This window comes from Ochotona curzoniae, unplaced genomic scaffold (genome assembly GCF_017591425.1).
Source record: "Ochotona curzoniae isolate NIBS_2020 unplaced genomic scaffold, NIBS_Ocur_1.0 scaffold_4505, whole genome shotgun sequence".
Classification (NCBI taxonomy): domain Eukaryota; kingdom Metazoa; phylum Chordata; class Mammalia; order Lagomorpha; family Ochotonidae; genus Ochotona; species Ochotona curzoniae.
Genome location: NW_024467118.1, coordinates 25,887,725 through 25,906,166, shown reverse-complemented (window position 1 = coordinate 25,906,166; position 18,442 = coordinate 25,887,725). Strand labels below are relative to the sequence as shown.

At 41.3% G+C, this 18,442-nt stretch overlaps 1 protein-coding gene across 2 annotated transcripts in view; it reads left to right on the top strand.

Moving 5' to 3' along the window:
• Positions 1-18,442, top strand: part of ATP8A1 (ATPase phospholipid transporting 8A1) — a 220,875-nt gene that overhangs the window by 15,190 nt on the left and 187,243 nt on the right. For both annotated transcript variants that reach the window (XM_040966355.1, XM_040966356.1), the window contains exons 2-3: positions 16,776-16,890; positions 17,979-18,078. In XM_040966355.1, the coding sequence (XP_040822289.1) occupies positions 16,776-16,890; positions 17,979-18,078 (215 nt within the window). The remainder of the gene's footprint in view (positions 1-16,775; positions 16,891-17,978; positions 18,079-18,442) is intronic.

Below are 18,442 nucleotides of genomic sequence, written 5' to 3'. Positions count from 1 at the left end.
ACATTATCATTCAAGTCGGTGGGGTTAACTATCCTACGAGCTTAATAACTAATTCTATAATGTTCTTCCATGAACAGTCTTGAAAACTTGCTTCCTGCACTGATATAATTTGAGTGGTTCTCAGATGACTTTATCATTCCATTTCTAAGATGTCTTAATCAGGGCAGGTGATTAGCCTGGTGGTTAAGATGCACACATCCTATTGGGATACCTGGACACCATACCTGACATGTGCTTCTGACTCCAGCTTCCCCAAGTGCAACCACTGGGAGGCAGCAGTGCCAACACAGGTAGTTGGGTCCCTGCCATCTACCTGCAAGACTCTCCAGCCACTGTGAGTATTTCGGGTATGAACTGATGCATGAGGGCTGTCTGCTGTGTCTCTGTCTCTCAGATAAACAAAAATTAATACTTTTTAAACAGATCCTGAAGGTCTAAAGTTGTAAAGGAAACTTAGAAGTCATTTAGTGCCAAGCAGGGCCTGATGCAACCTACCAACATTGGTTATCCAGTTCCCACTTGGAGACCTCTCAGTCCAGGGGTCACACCTCCTTTAAGGACTGTCATTGCATTTGCAGGCAGTTCTAATTTTTATCAGGTTCTTTCTTGCTAAGAAAACAATAAAAACAATAAAATCATTTATTTTCTGGTCATGTTGCTAGGCCAGATGTCCGCCACATTGTATCTGCACTGTTGACTTTTTTAGGCTTTCGAGTAGCATCTCCCTGTGTGCCTGGTTCACAAGTCGTTCCCATGAGGGAATCCGATAGGCCTCGCTTGTCAGAGGCCAGTACTGACCCTGAACCTTAGGGTCAGGGTACTAGGCCAGGAAAGGGAAGGAGGAACAGGAATCAAGCATGGGCCAAGGCAGACTCTTCTGGAAGTGCTCACAGGCAGGGTGATAAACCCAGATGAGCTCTCCTCCATGTTTGTCAACTAGTTGTGGTTCATCTTGTTAGGTAACCATGGAATCACAGTCTCTGTTTTAGACCAATAGGACTGTGCTACTCTCCTGAAATCCAGACTCTAAGGGATGTATATTCCAAAACGCAAGCAAAGGAAAGCAGGTGTCTGACTTATTAGTTCAGGTACTGCTTAGAAAAAGCCTGCATCCCTGTCAGCATATTTAGGTTTAATACCTGCTTGGCTCCAATTCCTGGTTTCAGCTTCCTGCTGATTCCACCCTGGGACACAGATAATTGAGTTCTCATCACCTACATGGAGACCTGGATATAATTCTTGACCTCCTAGCTTCTACCTGGCCCAACCCTGACAGTGCAGAATATAGAATCAGATGGAGCATCTCACTCTCTTTTTTTTCCTTTACCACTTTCTTCCACTGATTCTCCTTCTGCCTCTAAATAAATGAATTTTGAGAAAAAATAATTTAAGAGAAAAAAGCAGAAAAGGCAAAGAACTTGATCTGTAGGGACTTGCTAGTCTCCAGTGGTTACCAGCTGCCTTTAAACCATGCTTCTAATTGTCTCCATATCATTTCCTCTTTTTAAAGCCTTTATGTAGAGTATAAAATGTGTATTCTATAAAATATACATAGTGTTATAAAATGTGCATTTACTTAGAGCAGCTATGTGCTGGCTTGTCTTTTTTCTTAATCATACTCTGCCTTCTCTCTCGCCTTGGTTCTTCCAACTAATGTTTGTTCTCAGCTCTCCAGTTTCAAGATGATTATCCTTGATAGAGAAGCAAAGAAGAAGCCAGAGCAGGGCTTTTCAATATCTGAAGACATCAGATCAGCATTGGCTGTAGCAGGCAACAGGCCTTGCTCGTCAATCAATTCATTGTCATGCCAAGGCTTCTAGCTTTTTGTAAAGACCTTCCCTTTACTCTCAGGTGTCTGTGTATCTCATATTCATTCCTGAGCTTGTAGGCCCATGTCCTACCTCACCCATGGTCTTCTTTGTCTCCTTTGCCTGTCCCAGCAATCTCGACAGCAGCAGTACTCTGTGCACAACCCCCTTCACCCTCCTTGGAGCCTGTCACAAGTATTGGGTCACTTACACAGCTCTCTAACTGCCTGCCTTTTTTTTGGTATCATGATAATTTGATTGTGTCCTGCTGAGGTCTGGAATAAGTGTCGACTTGGCCTGGTAGTCTTCTTTGGGACTGCCAGCAGCTCTTCAGTAAAGTTAACATTTCTTGAGGGTGTCATTACTTTTCAGCCACTTTTGTGTCCATTAGAGCCCAGTCCACAGTATTCATCTCTCATCTTATTTATTCTTTTCTTAAAAAAAAAATGTATTTGAAATGTGGAACTACAGAGGGCAAGGGACAAAGAGGAGAAAGAGAGAGAGAGACATTTTGTGAGTTTCCATCTTCTGATTTGCTCCCCAGATGGTTGCTGTGGCAAGGGCTAGGCCAGGCTGAAGCCAGAGCCCAGAACTATCGGGGTTTCCCATTTAGGTGATAGGAACCATCTGCTGCTGCTTCCCAAGGCACAGTAGCAGGTTGCTGGATCTGGATATAGGATGCCTGTGTTGCAGGCAGTAGCTTAAACCCCTGTGTCACAATGCCTGTACCTGTTTCTGGACCTTCTGCACATCAGAGCTACTTGATGTCAAGGCAAGGCAAAACTGAGATGTCTAGGAGATTGCTCCTGGATATCCTCTAAGAGAAAACCTTGTTACTAGGATAGTCTGTTTCTGTTACAGTGCTTCAGTCCATGTTGTACACACACCCTTTAACTCCTCTAAAGAACAAGAGGCCTTCATTAAATTCCACCCACCTTCCATTGTTCTTCCTTTGTAATAAAGCATGATTTGGCATTTGTAAATCTTTAATTGCTGTTTCCAAGCACCTCAGCATGCCCAAGATGATTATTTTTCTAAGTTAATATCCAAGGCTGGCTGCCAAGGAGACAGAGTGCTTGCTATGCACGAGGCCCAGGATCAAGCATAGATTCTCATGTTAATACAGCTTCAGGACACTCTTCTCTGAATGTCAGGAACACTCTTTTCCCCACAGTGTCAATCCCTTCAAATTCATAATACTACTTTTAGAGCTTCAGCACAAATTCAGGAAGTGTAAAGCCATTTTTTTTTCCTGTTTTTGACAAGAAATGGTGTTGATATATTTTCACACTTGTTTATTTTTGTATCAGTTCCCGCAAAGGAACTTAAGGAAAACACCATGTATGGTAATGACCAGGCCTCAAAGGAAACAAAATGTGTGATAGAGATACCTCTGATAGGCTAAAAAATATATAAGTAATTGTTGATTGGCTTTAAAAATGTATTGATTTTCATCACACGTAAGATTTTGAAGGAAAAGATGTAACTAGAAAAATTGTTGAGATAGAATAGATCCAAGAGGGCCAGTGCTGTGACATGCATGTTAAACCACTTTGTGATGCTCACACCCTGTATTGCAGTGGCAGTTCAAAACCCAGACAATCTGCTTCTAATCCAGCTTCCCGCTAATGTGCCTGGAAAGGCAGCAGATGATGTCTGAGCAGTTGGGCACCTGCCAGCGTGCTCTCTCTTCATTCACTCATTTAGTGTCACTCTGCCTTTCAAACAAATCTTTAAAAAAAAAAAAAGAAATAGACCCAGCAGAGAAGAAATAGAGGAAGAAGTGAATTCAAGCTTGCTGTTTGGAAGAATGAATTAAGGCACTATGCCTTCAGTGCTCACTAGTTTTCGAACCATGAGTGAGTCTCCTTATAAAAAAAACAAGCTAGAAAGTGAGTACTTTTATATGTGAAAAATAATCAGCTAAACTGTGAACTCTTGAGTATGATGAAAAACAATCAGTTTTTTTTAAGCTGGTGCCTGTGTTTTGCCTATTCAGGGGTATCCCTTTATTATATAGCATTTTCTTATAACTGAGATGGACTTGGAGGAGATATTGTAACAATACAATTACATGAACAAGGGGGTAATAGGCAGGAAGTTAACGATGTGGAAAGTTTTCTGACTGTTGTGCAAGTTCCTTGGGTGGCTAACCGTAGTTACCTAGCACATGCTTGGTTAAGGAAGCTGTTAGCCTCAGGGGAAATCTGATCCAGCAAGTAGGTCCTGTTAGAGAGGTTCCAGGAAGTGCAGTGATCGCTTGAGCAAGCTAGTTGCATTGATCTTCCAGGTTGTCATTCTGTGTAGAGCAGAAAAACCAGCTGGTAGTTGAGGCACAGGGAACTGGGTTCATGTTCTGAGGGATGTCCAAGGCCAGGTCAAGTGTCAGTGCTCACCTGTATCATGATGGCTGTTGGGACAGAGAGTTGGCCCCTAGCAGAGCACTGGAATGCCTCTGCTAAAATTCCATAATACAGGGGTTGAGAACACTTAGGGAGGTGGAGCAGTTGCTGGGCTCAAATGAAAAGCTCTGCAGAGTAAGTCATTGAGGACTGGGACAGCTGGCCCCCAGCACTCGAAAGAACTGCAGTGTCTGTCCTCTCTGGATCTGGCCTCTTCATCTGTCCAGATGGTAGAGAGACTTAGATTGGCCCTGCTCATGCCACATACTGACCTTTAAGTATGAAAGGGATGCTGTAGCCTGATGGACTGGTCCCTCCAAACTTCCTGCTACGGGAAGGACTCCCAAAGGAAATCAGTGGGCTCTTTCCAGGAGAAGCAGCTGCTGAGCTGGGGAGAGCAGCAGATGTCCACCACAAGGAGCCCAAATCTGATGGATAATGCTCCATCCAGGGATGGTGCAAATGATGTAATTCAAGATTGCATCTTCACTCTGGCTACTGCTCTAGAAATTCAAAACGTGTTGCTGAATTGTGGCTACTTTACTCTAAAGGTGTTTGATTTCTTTGGCGCCATATTTGAGAACATGGTATTTAAAGTCTTACCTTTTTAAAGTACCAGTTAGTTTTCAGAGTGCTGGCTCTTTGTGCTTTCATCTCTCTCAGCAGCTGCTGCCAGGCTCACAACCAATAATTGGAAATGACAGTTCTGCTCCAACAATACAAAACATGGATGTTCAACTCTCCTTTGTAGCTGCAGTAACTGCCCCTGTATTTCTGATTATCATTCTGTTTATCTGGTAAGATGCTAGAAAACAGAATAAAATGCAAATATCTCAACTATTCAGCAAAAGATTATTTTGACCCGAAAGTTTCAGCACATATGAAAGAAAATGTATTCACACAAGTATATTTTAAGTGTGATTTTTAATGATTATTTTCCCAGAGTATATAGTTGAAGTGTGATAATAAGGCTTTGAAAAAATGGTGGATAATGCTCATAATTTTCCACTAAGTCACACCTAACTTTAATCATACCAATTACCGCAGTTGTTCCTCTAAAGTCTCAGGCTTGTTTTCCAGTTCATATTCTTTTATTAGATTCTGTGATTGTTGTAAGCATGATTGTTTGCCTAATAACTTCAGTCTAGGTTAAGAAACTTGAACAATTAATATAGTTTAGTAATATCAAATATTGGAAGCCATTAAATAAAAAGTTATACAGTTAGATTCTCCTAAATATGTTTAGGAAATAATGTAGTAGATATCCTGATTCCAGTTACAATTGTACTTATAATTGCTATAAAGTAGAGCCTGCAAGAAGTTAATGGCTCTGTAACCATATTACCAGGCAAATTGATGATCTTGTATCTTGTTCTCATCTCACTCCTACTTAACACACCCCTGCATTTATAGTGCATAAACCCCATTCAAATGACAATTTGGGACAAACAAGTATTTATTTAATATTGTTTTGTAATATTGTATGATAAAATTTATTATTTTAGTTCACATTGATTCACCTTGGACACAATTTAATTAAATAATTTCCCCAAAAATGTGTCAATGCTTTATTAGTATCTGCAAGACTTTGTTTTGGCACTGGCTTTGTGGCATAATGGTTAAGTTGACAGCTGCACTCCTCGTATCTCTGTGGTTGCAGGTTCAAATCTCTGCTGCTCCACTTCTGATCCAGTTCTGTGATAATGCACCTGGGAGTGCCCAAGTGCTCTCTCTTCCTCTCCCGTTCCCTCTCCCTTGCTTACTCTCTCGCTCTCACTCTGTGTGTATATATTCCTCTCTGACTGCCTTTCTCATGAATAAATCAATCTTTTTTAAAAGACTTTTGTTTTTCCTGCACCAGATATTTTGAAAGACAAATTAGCTTTGTAGTCTCCACGGAGGGGTAGAAGAACAGGAACTGTGATACATACTACTCCGTGTTGCTAGCAAAACATTGTTCTCATGTTAACTGTATCTTGTGAGTGAGGAATCTGAACATAGACAGTAAAATGATTTGCTGGGTGCTGGGCAAAAGTGCCATAATTGAATTTGGACACAAATGTAACAACAAAACTGTTGCTTTGCCCCACAATCTACCTTTCTGATTTTGTAAATAAAAAATCATAGGTAGAAGTTTTGCATGTATGTGAAGACCCAGACATTGTCCTGAGTACTGTACGTGTGTGTTATCTTGTATAATCACCATAGAACCTGTGCAAGAGAGCAGGCAGCTAGAAGATAATTTGTGTAAAGTAAGTTCTACTCCTCAGAGTTCTGAAAGATCCCTCTCACTGTTAAATGTGATTCTGTTCTGCTTTCATTGAACATATTCTGTATTTTATTTTTAAATTTATTTATCTTAAAAGGAAGGAGAGAAAGAATAGAGAGAGTGAGGGTGAGAGAGAGAGATTAGAATCTTCCAACTGCCACTCTTCAGCCAGATTAAAGCTGAAAGCAGGAACTTCATCCTGGTCTCCCGCATGAGTGGCAGGCTTTCAAGCTCTTGAGCTACTTGACCTGTAATCCACTGCTTCAGCTGGATTAGATGTAAAGTAATCAGGATTCAGACCACCACTTCAGTGTGGGGTTCTGGCATGGCTTTAATTCCTGTGCCACAGGGTCTCCCCCTGTGTAATATATATAGTAAATATTACTGTGTTATAAAGAGAAAAAAATGAGGCTATCCAAAGATGGAGTATTTGAGAGTAAATAGAAAAATTCATCGGACAAATTCATCATGTGTTGTCTTTTAAGTCCTGCTTAAAGCAATGGGCAAAATTAGAGTAACATATTTTCTTTTTTTAGATTTTTATAAAGATTTACTTATTTTCTTATTGGGAAATCAGATTTATAGAGAGGAGAGACAGAGAACAAGATCTTCCCTCTGCTGGGTCACTCTCCAAGTGGCTGCACAGCCAGAGCTGAGTTAATCAGGAGCCAGGAGCTTCTTCTGGGTCTCTCATGTGGGTGCAGTATCCCAATGCTTTCCCAGGCCACAAGCAAGGAACTAGAAGGCAAGTGGAAAAGCCAGGATACAAATTAATGCCCATATGGGATCCTGGCACATGCAAGGCAAAGACTTTAGCCCCTCAGCTACCACACCAGCCCCAACATATTTTCCTTAATTTTGTACAACTACAGTACAGTAAATTTAGCATGTAATCAAAAGATTTTGGATGAGATTTAGAAGAACACCCTATATTTCTTTCTCATTTTGAGCTTTTTCTTGGAGTAGCACCGGGTAGTAGGTGGGTAGGACACCAAACAGTGGTGGAATAATAATGAGAGTCCCAGAAGGTGACCAGGGTTATGGCAACTCTGTCTCCATGGTATATCATGTGTCCCATCTGTGTGTTGTCATCCTTGACACTGCAGTCTGCTCCAGGCCTTAACATCTTTCAGATGGGTTACCTCACAGTCGCAGAAAACCTTCCTGCTTACCTATCGCCATGGGTTCCTACCACACAAGGAATACAGATTATATTTGCTTACATTTTCCCATCAAGTCCTGCCTTGTTTTGTTTTAAATTCCCCTGTTTATTACCATTCCTCATGTTGCCGGACATGTCGGTCCTAGTTTCCTTCCAGGGCTTTGTTCCTCTTCTCCTAAGATTGTGCTGTCCTTCATCTTTGCTTGGGTTTGGGGGAGGGGGTCTCAACTTAGCATCCCCTTGAGGGGCCTTGTCCAACCTGTCTGTAGAAAGCCCCAGCTGCCACAGTGGCAATTGCAATCAACCAGAACATCAAGTGTATTGCCGACTGTCTGCTGCCTCTCTGGGTATAAACAGCCACCCTTCGAGGCAACAGCTGCTCCTTATTTTCATCACGTAGATGATGACACTGAAGCACAAAGACTGTACGTGCGTTGTACCATGATCTGAAATTACCTTGCTCTTCCCTAGAAAATAAGTCCCTGAGGAGCAAGGCTTTATCTTGTTTGCTGTTGTTTCTGGGATATTTTAAGAACTACCTGAAACGTAGTGCTGTGGTCCTAGGCAATTAGTTCAGGGTCACAAGCTTGAAAGCCTCTCCCCACCCCTCAAACTATGTGGTCCCTTCTGCCCACCTGTGATGCACACGCATCATCACCTGAAACTGAGAGGGGGCAGTATTGCATTGTGGCATAACCACTCCCCTTACAAACCCCCATAAAGGCCCATGATAGGAGGGACTCACTCTTGGTTGTGTGCTTCCTTTGCTCTGGTGCTCCAACTCTTGGCCCTTCCAGTAACTGCTTGCTATCCAGCTTCCTGCAGACAGACTCCGAGGATATGTAACCCTTGAACATGGCCCCTGTGTCTCTATTCCTCACCCTCTATTTACTTCTTGGGTGAGTCAGTGAAACTATAAATGCTAAGATGCTTTGTATTTCTAATTTGTGTACTTTCAAGAGTTCTGGGAGAGGTGAGGCCTAACAGTAATGGAATGTTGGCTGAGAAGCCAGGAAAAGGTGAATGTTTGCAGCTTTCTAAGTGTGCCCAGGTTGTTTTGCAGACCTTTTATTGCTGGGGAAGCTGGGATGAGGGTCTTCAGTCTAATGGATGGGTTTTATGGTAATGACCTTTTGTTCCTCTCGGGATTTCTAGTCAGACTAGATTGCCACTGGACTTGTCATTTGCTCATTTCTAGTGGGCCCTGTTACCATTAAGCTTGGTTAATAAAGACTTCTTAAAACGCCCTAGAATTTTCTGATGTGATCTCACTTGCACCCCGCAACAGTAGGCACTTAAGTATGTTGAAAGAATAAAGGAATGAACAAGGAGTCTTACAAACTGGATCATGATATGTGAGGATGAATGAAACATTTAAGAAATGGTACTTCTGTTGAGAAAGTTGAAAGTGCTCCACTTTAATAAACATTGAGTGTTTTTCTTCTCTGTGAAGAATTTGCTACATGTGTATGAGCATGTGATCATGGATCTGGCTAAATGGAGGAAAAAGGACTGTGTTAATATCCTGAGTAACCCAGCGGTCACTGGTCAGAAGATCAACAATGTGGTCGCAGATTATCATCATTGTTGCACATATTTATCACAAATGGAAATTTACATACAAAAATAACAAAGCATCATTTGACCTCATGATGGGTTGTTGGTTCATGGAAAACATCGTGATAAAGGATCAAGCAGTGAAAAAAAATTTTTTTTTAATGTCTGTGCTCTTCTGAACAAATGAGCTATTGACTTTTTCTGCCCGGTGCCCGATGAGTACTAATTTCACAGGATTTGGGAGCTGAATGGGAACATCAGATGATCAGTCTAGCTTTCTCATTTTACAAGGAAAAAGAATAACCCCTAGGGTTTGAGTAGTTTATGTAAGATCATATAAGTAATTGGTAGAAGAACAGGAGCTCACCTCATAGGCACTAAGTGGGTTTAATGATAAAAAACTGTTAGAGGAAAATGAGCATACGTTCATTTCAGAGTCCTAATCAGGATACTGACCCACCACTATCCTATGTTTTCTCCATAATGAAAGTTATTGCTTGAGTTTGAAAACGGGCATTGGGAGCCTGTTGCTGATTCATTAAGTGCCAAATGATGTCCTCCTTGCTAACACAGCTAGCAATTAAAAGTGATTGGCAATAATTTATATATCCTAAAGTTCTAGTCCTTAAAGAAGTCTAGAAATAGCCTTCAGTATATTTATAATTAGCAGTGGCCTGGGCAAGTCCCACATTTAGGGTTTGCTCAGGAAATACTAAGTAATCCTAACATTAGTTACAACAAACCACCTTTCAAAAGACAAAACTACTTTTCCACTGGAGAAAAATAAGAGAGAACCAGCCTATCACACACATTAAATGTACAATTTTTACTATAGCCAGAATTCTGAATTACTAAATTGTCTAATCTGTTTAACATAATAATGGCATTTTTTCCCTTACTCAGTAGAAACTTAACCAGCATCATCAATTCCAAGAGACAGGCTTCATTCGGGCAAGTTTTTGTTTGTTTGTTTTTGTTTTATGACACAGTTTCATAGGGTCTGGGATTCCCCATGGTGGATTCCTCCACATTGTTGCAGTATTACAGTTCATATCCAGTCATGGTTCCTTCATTGCAAGCATGTACCATGTATAGAGTCCAGCGTCTTATTGTTCAAATAATTTCAACAGCTTCCTTGGGAGACCATCCCTGGTCTGAAAGTAGAGCTGGCAGAATATCATCCCCTCCAATGAAAAGCCACAACATAACAACAACAACAATTTACAACATTATGGAGTTAATTGACATGGTATTGAGTGACCAATATGTTGGAAAATGCAAGTTCTTAACCACATCCTGTGACTACTTCATTGACATTTCAATTTTAGTTTATACACAACTGGCTGCTATACACCTTAAAATGGTTATAGGATACTATTCAGCTGTCTCATGTCTTTTCATTTTTATATTTAGCAGCTTATAGTATTGAAGCTTGATTGAATTGAACTTGGCGAATTTTAGGATAGTCTAGACAGGCTTATTACTCTAACCGGGCATATGTTAACAATTGAAAGATGGGATTTATAGAGAAATCCTTAATACCTTAGTGAGGAGTAACTAAGCTTTGTGTCCCACCTAGTAAGGTATATGTGAGTCCAAGCTGACCATTTCTTGTCTGTTCTAAGCTTTCCTTCTTTGTCTCTGTGTAATCTAATTTTTTGTACAGGTTTTAAGGAGTTACAGACTTTGGAGAGCACACCAGTGAGAGTCTCAGAGGTAGAAATGTGCAGCTGCAGCCCTTGAGGGGTCCGTTGCATGAATGTGCCTGCCAGTGTGCCCTGTGCAGCTGTAGTGTAAGAAGAGTGATGATGCTGTTATTGGGTGTCCAGTATTTGGCTGAGCTCTGCATATATGAGGGTGAACATCTGAGTAACTCTTCTGGTGGAGGAGGAAGTGCCTGGCGTCACTATTGCCATAACTTGTGTGTCTGTACTTGTAGCAGTGTTGAGGAGTGCGCTAAGGAACTGAAAATAGGGGAGGTGAGTGTGCCTTCTTGACTCTTCAAGATCGATGTGGTAAGAGGAACAGATGGATTCCTTTGCCTGTGGTGTTTGGTGATAATGCTATTGGGAGAGGAAATGACAGATATGAGCAGGGAAGGACTGAATTGTAGAGTTAATCATTGGCAGCACCTTCTCAGATGAGAAAGGGTTTTAACCGTAGGCTGAAGATATTGATCCTGCAGTTCTGTCTGCCCCTTTTGCAGGGCTGGGTATATCAGGCTGCACCAGCTCAATGCCAGGAGACCGTTTTATCTCAGCACTGGTGTGTGTTGTTTTGATACTTACCTGACTCACTGTCACTTATCTCTGGCTCTCCGAATATGCCAACCTGGGAGGGCTGAACTGATTGCGACCCTCAGTTACTCAAGTTCCTGTGGAAATTTATTTCTCGTCATACGTTTATTGGTTGGTTGTATTTACACATCAGTATTACATGAGTATATAACCTATTTTATATACTTTAAAGGGTGTGGCCTACTCTTGATACATTGCTAATTGTTTTTACTCCTTTGTTAATTCAGCAGATGTTGAAAGCTTTCTGTGAATGAGAGGTTTAACCCAAGTAATTTTTTATGAAATCAGGGAAGCAAGTAAGCTGGCAGTTACACCTAGAGTGAAGAATTGCCAAGGTTCTGAATTGAGGGTTTGTTGTTTGGCCTGGTAGTAAAGATGTGGCTTGGGATGCTGGCATCTCCTGTCAGAGCACATGAGTGTGTTTTCCACATTTCAGCTTCCTGCTGCTGTGCACTCTGAGAGGTAGCAGGTGATGACTCAAATGCTTCAGTCGCTGCCAGCCATGTGGTAGACTTGGCTTCGATTCTTGGTTCCCTGGCCATTGTGGACAATTGCAGAATGAATCAGTAGATGGGAGATATGTCTTTCAAATAAATTAAGTAGATAATAAAGACTTTAAAGCCAACTATATGTGTATGTCAGTGTATTGAATACCAACTACACCAGGACAAAGACACAAACTTTTTTTTTTTTAACAGATTAGGAAACTGATGCTTTATGAGAGTGGCTACTTAAAATCATGTTGTATTCTTAGCTTTGATGTATCCCAAGTAGTCTCCATTTGGTGGTACTTGATGTGGAGTTTGATTATCTTCCAGGGTGGGCTTCAAAGTTTACCCAGGCCATCTCACTGCCAACCCAGAGAGGGTGGGCCATTGAAGGGATCACAGAAGCTCACAGTGGAATGATTTGGGCTTCATTTCAATTGAATATGCAGCCTCTCTGTGCAGTATTGTTTAGAAAACTACAAAACTGTAGAGAATGTGATGAATCCAATTTCTTTCTCTAAGCACTCTTTACTGTTCGCATGATTTAAAGACAAAGACAACTTGTGAAGGCCTCACCTGCCAGAGAAATTCAGTAAGAGCTATGAGTATTATTAGATCCATGGCTTTCCTCCCTTTGCTTCTGCTTTCTTGGAAGGCATGACATAAAGTTGACTCAGCTCTTAGTATTCCTTAAGAGTGGAGACAGATGGATTAGGAACGACTAGTAAATTTTAATAATTTATGTGAATAAGCCCTCTACATTATTAATGAACTATAAGGGACAAATCTTCCCTCCTTGGGGAAAACAGTTAAAGGAAGGTACAACCCCTTGGCCACCTTAGAGGGAAGGTGCTAGAGAATCTTCCTTGATGCTGCCTGCCACCACATTATAGCTGAAGCTCAGTGAAGCTCTCTCTGTGGTTGTCACAGTGGGTGAAGATGGCGAACTTGCAAAACAGATAATTTTTAAGAATAGCATAAAAGCAGAGTTGTGAGATGTATTGAATGGCTATTGAATTGATTGTAGGGAATGTGCTTGCACCTCTGATCCCTAAGTATGACACAGAATTGCTACCTACTTTTCTCTAACCATTGGTGCATTAAATAAAATGCTCATAAAAGGCTGTTTATCTTTACACACTGAGTCTAGAATGATAGGTTAACTCTATGTGCAGATGTAATCTACCTAGCATAATATGTAAGGCAAATTCATTGAAAATTCACATTGTAAGACTCACAAACTACCACTTTCCAACTTATGGCCTTTGGAGATCCTGGGAATGGGCTTCATATGCCTGTGGGAGTTCTGTGTCCCTGACAGTGCTGAAGGGACAGGAATGGTGCCCACTAGCTCCTGTGACTTTGGGATTTCCTTCCCTGCATTCAGTGGGGATTCCCATCCCCACCCTGCTGATTCACACCTGGTCAGGGCAGCTCAGAGCTGCAGGTGATTGCCATAAATCCAGCTTTGCATATATCATCTTTCCAAGGTTCTTCTGCAGTGCCTGCATGAACACAGCCAACGCCATTAGCTGTACAAAGAGTCATCTACTCTCTTTAAAGGCCGTGTCTTGAGAACAGATATCATGTGTAGAGTTTTCCCTTCATTTTAATTGCATTTTTTTTTCTTTAGAGTGCCCTTATTTGATCTTGATTTAGGTCCTGCATATTCATTAGATTTTCATTACACTGATTGCTAGATAGGGGAAAGGCATAGATTCTAAACCCTTTTGTCCCAGGAGGGTCTTTTGCTCCATGGAAAGTTGTAAGTAGGAATTGAAGTTATAATGAGATGGATGTTCAGTTACCTCTGGCACTGGAAACTCTGTTATAAATGATACTATTTGGTGATAAGCATGTATGATGTTTTGATTTGTAGTTGAGACCATCCAAGGCCAGACCTTCAGAAGTCCAGCAACAAAATGTCAGGACAATGTGAAGCCACTGCTCAGAGCCGAGTGGAAGGTGGATCATCTGAGGCTGCTGTGCAAATCCCAGGGCCAGAGACAGTGCACTGACCTGTGTGTCCTTGTTCAGGAAGATCTAATCAGGGGTTTCTAAGAATTTCTAACATGGCTTTGCCTCTGATAATCCATATGCAAAATTTTGATGACACAACCTCAGAGAGAAGAGCTGGTGTTGTATGTAAAACATGGTGCAGTGGTGAGCAATTGTTACTGTGTGACCATGGGCAAAGTTGTTAATGTGTCCACAGCAGTGAAATAGGCATGGCAGGCCTTAATTTGGAGCCAGAATGATAAGGATAAAATGTAACTTTCACCCTGTGTTTCTCTCCTACCTGGAAAGTCTGCCATGGTTCACAGCCAAACAGGATGACAAGCTCCAGGCTTCTTCCCCAACCCAGGAGGTTCTCCGTGACCTCAGTGTGAGCAGACTGTTTCTGCATCTTCTGTCCCATAAATAATAGCCTTTTAAAATGTTTACTCCTGGGCCCGGCACGGTGGCGCAGTGGTTAAGGTCCTCACCTTGCATGCCCGGGATCCCATATGGGCACTGGTTCTATCCCGGCAGCCCCGCTTCCCTTCCAGCTCCCTGCCTGTGGCCCGGGAAAGCAGTTGAGGATGGCCCAAAGCTTTGGGACCCTGCACCCACGTGGGAGACCCAGAAGAGGCTCCTGGCTTCAGATCGGCATAGTATCGGCCGTTGCGCTCACTTGGGGAGTGAATCATCGGATGGAAGACCTTCCTCTCTGTCTCTCCTCTCTGTATATCTGCCTTTCCAATAAAAATAAATCTTTAAAAAAAAATGTTTACTCACTCACATTTACTCATGCCAAAGGCAGAGGAAGATGCAGAGTCTTCTATTCAGTTGCCAAATGCCTGCAACAACTAGAACTGGGCCAAACGAGAGCCAGGAGCCTCACACTCAATCTAGGATTTTCACATGGGTGACAAAGTACTGAGTACCTGGGTCACTGGGTGCCTTTCGGGGTGCACCTTATCAGAAAGCTGAAATGGAAGCAGAGCTGAGACTGAAACCTGGGCACTCCAGTAGGAGATGCCTGCCTCCTAAGTAGCACTGGTGTGCCAAATGCCCATCCTTCAGTAAGGAACTATTGTTAAGAGTGTGAAGATAAGATGGGACAGAAATAATAAACTCATGCTCTACCACTTCCGTAGCTGAAGTGTGAATAAAGGGTACTGCTTCAGCGTGGTGTCTCATCCATGGCTCCTTGCCTTCTGTCTGCCATCTTTGTGTTGCCTGTGCCCCTGCATTGTGCCTCTGTTCTCATGCTCTCCACCTTCCCTGGTCTTGTACAGAAACCACACCTTGTGGGCAAGCTTTCTCAGTACAGTTTGTTAGTAGCATTTGGCTATCAGTTGTGTCCTTATCAATGGGCGGGGAAGCTTTTGCTTGCCCTCAAAAAAACACAACCCAGTAACCACTCCTTTGTCCTTTGCTATGTGTGTTTATCTGGCTAACACTGTTTATCACGTACCTGCTGTTTGTTGGTACCAGTGTTAGGAAGATGAATTCCACACCGTCCGTGGCCCCAAGAAGTGCCTATTCTGGTAGGGGGAGAATGAAGCGTAGACAGATGGCAACAGAACCTGCTGGTGAGTGTTTTGCTGGGGTCAGGTGCCAAGGCGACACAGAGAAATCCCCTAACTTTGACCTCCTAAAGTACTTCAGAAGAGACCCTATGTTGGCAGTTACTCAGGAAGAAGATGGGACTGCTGGGCAGGGAAGAGAGGGAACGTTGTCTTGGGGAGTGTGAGCACTGTTGGCGTACCTTTATAGCAAAGGTATGAGGGATTGGCTTAATCCAGTGTCATTGGTGCAAGAAGCAGTTTAATTTTTGTTTCTGTGTATTGTCTGTCCTTATAGAACTTACATGTATTTTTAAGGTGTGTTGTCGACATTGTAGTACAGAACCTGGTTATTGCAACTGCATTGTTCCGATGACTAAGAGATGGTTCAAAATGTTCTTCAGACATTTGAAATTCACTTGGAAACATTTATTCTGAATGGAGGGAAGATTAGATGACCATATTCAATTAGATCAATCATTGTGGTAGTTGTCCATTGATTTCATTTTACTTCTCTCATCCAAAAAGAAAAATAAAACACAAGAAGTGTGTAATTTAAGTTTTTCTATTTATTCTCAATTACTGTTTGCAACTTAGTTTTGTCTAAAGCCATAATGTTAAACATTTTACAATAATTTATTATTTTAGGGTGTCTTTTTGTGTGAGAACAGAAAATAACTTGAACATTTCATGGCAAAAGATGACTAAAAGTTTATTTCAGTATTGTTGAAATGGGTCAGTGTCTACATGACTAATAGTTGCCTCTTTTTCACCTGGTGGAAGAGTTCAATGTAGAGATTTTACTATAAAACAAATAATTTCAATAAAAGAAAAAACATAAGCTTTTAATATATTTTACATTTAAGAATAGTTAATCCAGACCCAGAGAAACAAATATCACATTTATTTTATTTGTGGACGTTAATATAGTGCATGAAAATGTCATGGATGCCGTATCATTTGACAAAACATCGTAAGTATTGCTTCTGAATCATGCTTTGTACTTACAGTATACCCTTCTTCCCTAACATTATATCATCATGAATCACTCACTTGGTGATGTTCATATCCTCTTTTAAGAAAAAGTAGCTGTATATTTCTATGTGTATGTGTGGATATGAAGTGAATGTGGCAAAATGCTAGAAATTGTTCAACTTTAAGTCAACAAACATTAAAATGGTTATGACATGTTTATTTGGCCTATTAATCTAGTCAATAAGAAGACTGTCTCATTTTTTAAGGTTATGAGAAAACGGATGATGTATCAGAGAAGACCTCATTAGCTGACCAGGAAGAAATACGAACTATATTTATCAACCAGCCTCAGCTGACGAAATTCTGCAACAACCATGTCAGGTGGGAACTACCACAAAAGGCCACAGGACAGCCATCATAGTGGAACCACAGAGGCTGAAGAGAAAATAAATGCTTGCAAAGAGCTCTCCGAATGTCAACTAATGATTGAGAGCTTCCAGGCACCAGGATGAATAGGCTGTCTCCTCATTTGCTGTCCAGTATGGAAATAAGAGTCTTGGAGTAGGATGAGACAGAAAATTCTGTTTCTGAAGTCCGAATAATGAAACTTGTTCATGGGTACATGCCTTTGTCCCAAACCTGTCACAGAATCCAATTTTATTTGGTTGACATGTTTTAACATTTTAGGATAGGTCATTAAATTTTGCACCCAAAACTTTTGACTGAAAAGAATCCAGTGTGGTATTCAGGAATGGAGGGCGTAGAGCTCGCTTCACTGCCTTGCCATCAGCTACGTCGGCGTATAGAAAGCCTCCCTGTTAGCACTGGTTACCACCAAGTGGCCACTGGGCCCGTGTCCCTCCAGTGGAGAATTCCAGAATTGAGAAGTATCCTTTTAAATTCCTCTTCACTACTTCAGATTCCAGAGCAGCTTTTCTCCACTTGGCAAAGCTGGCCTGTGTCTCCTTTAGTCTCCTTCCAGCTTGATAAACAAGATCTACCTGTTCCCAAGATGGAAGCAGTGATGCTGGGCGTATCTCGTGTATTTCGTGTGAAATCCTAGCCAATTACTTAGCGTGTCCATGCAGAAAATTAAGGCATAAATTCCAGAAAACTCTCCATGTCCCTCAAGATATTGAAAAAAGAATATTTGTGTATCTGTAGTGAGTCTGGTGCGATGTGTTATATATTAGCTTACCTGAAACTGTTCTTTGGAAGCTACTGCTTATTAGGTTGAGTAGAATAATTGGCCAAATAGAACAAGAAGTGTTCTGTAGATAACAGAATCTGTGGTATTCACACTTCACTATTCAGCTAGTCCCATTCACCCCTTCTCATTTAACCCTTTGCAGTGTGTTCTCCCAGTCGTTTCCTTTTTATGTGATGGTAGCAGAACTTTGTGAATGTGGGTGTTGATTGCAAACTACTTGAGTCTTAACGCTACTTTGCAATTTTTGTTTGTTTTCTAGCACTGCAAAATACAACATAATCACATTTCTTCCAAGATTTCTCTACTCTCAGTTCAGAAGAGCTGCTAATTCATTTTTTCTCTTTATTGCACTGCTGCAGGTAAGGTCACACTATAAAACCTTCATGCAGAGTTACATGTTCAGATACTAATCAATGCTTTATCCAGGGCAAGCCCCCGAGGCTTCTATAAGTGCAGAGGGAGAACCTGGGTAGGAAGGATCATTCCATCTCTGGATCAAGCTAGATCAGAATGCTATTCCTTTGTAAGCTTTTGGATTCGTTTTTATTAGCTTATTTTAAAAGTTCTATAAATCTGTTGTGGCAAAGATTATTCATTCTGGGTGGTAAAGCAGAATGGAATTTCTTAAAATGATTCATTTTCATAAAAGGTTTTTAGTTCTAAACCTTAAAATGCAAGAATAAGCGTTTTAAAGCCTGTGTTTCTCTTATTTGAGTTTGTTAT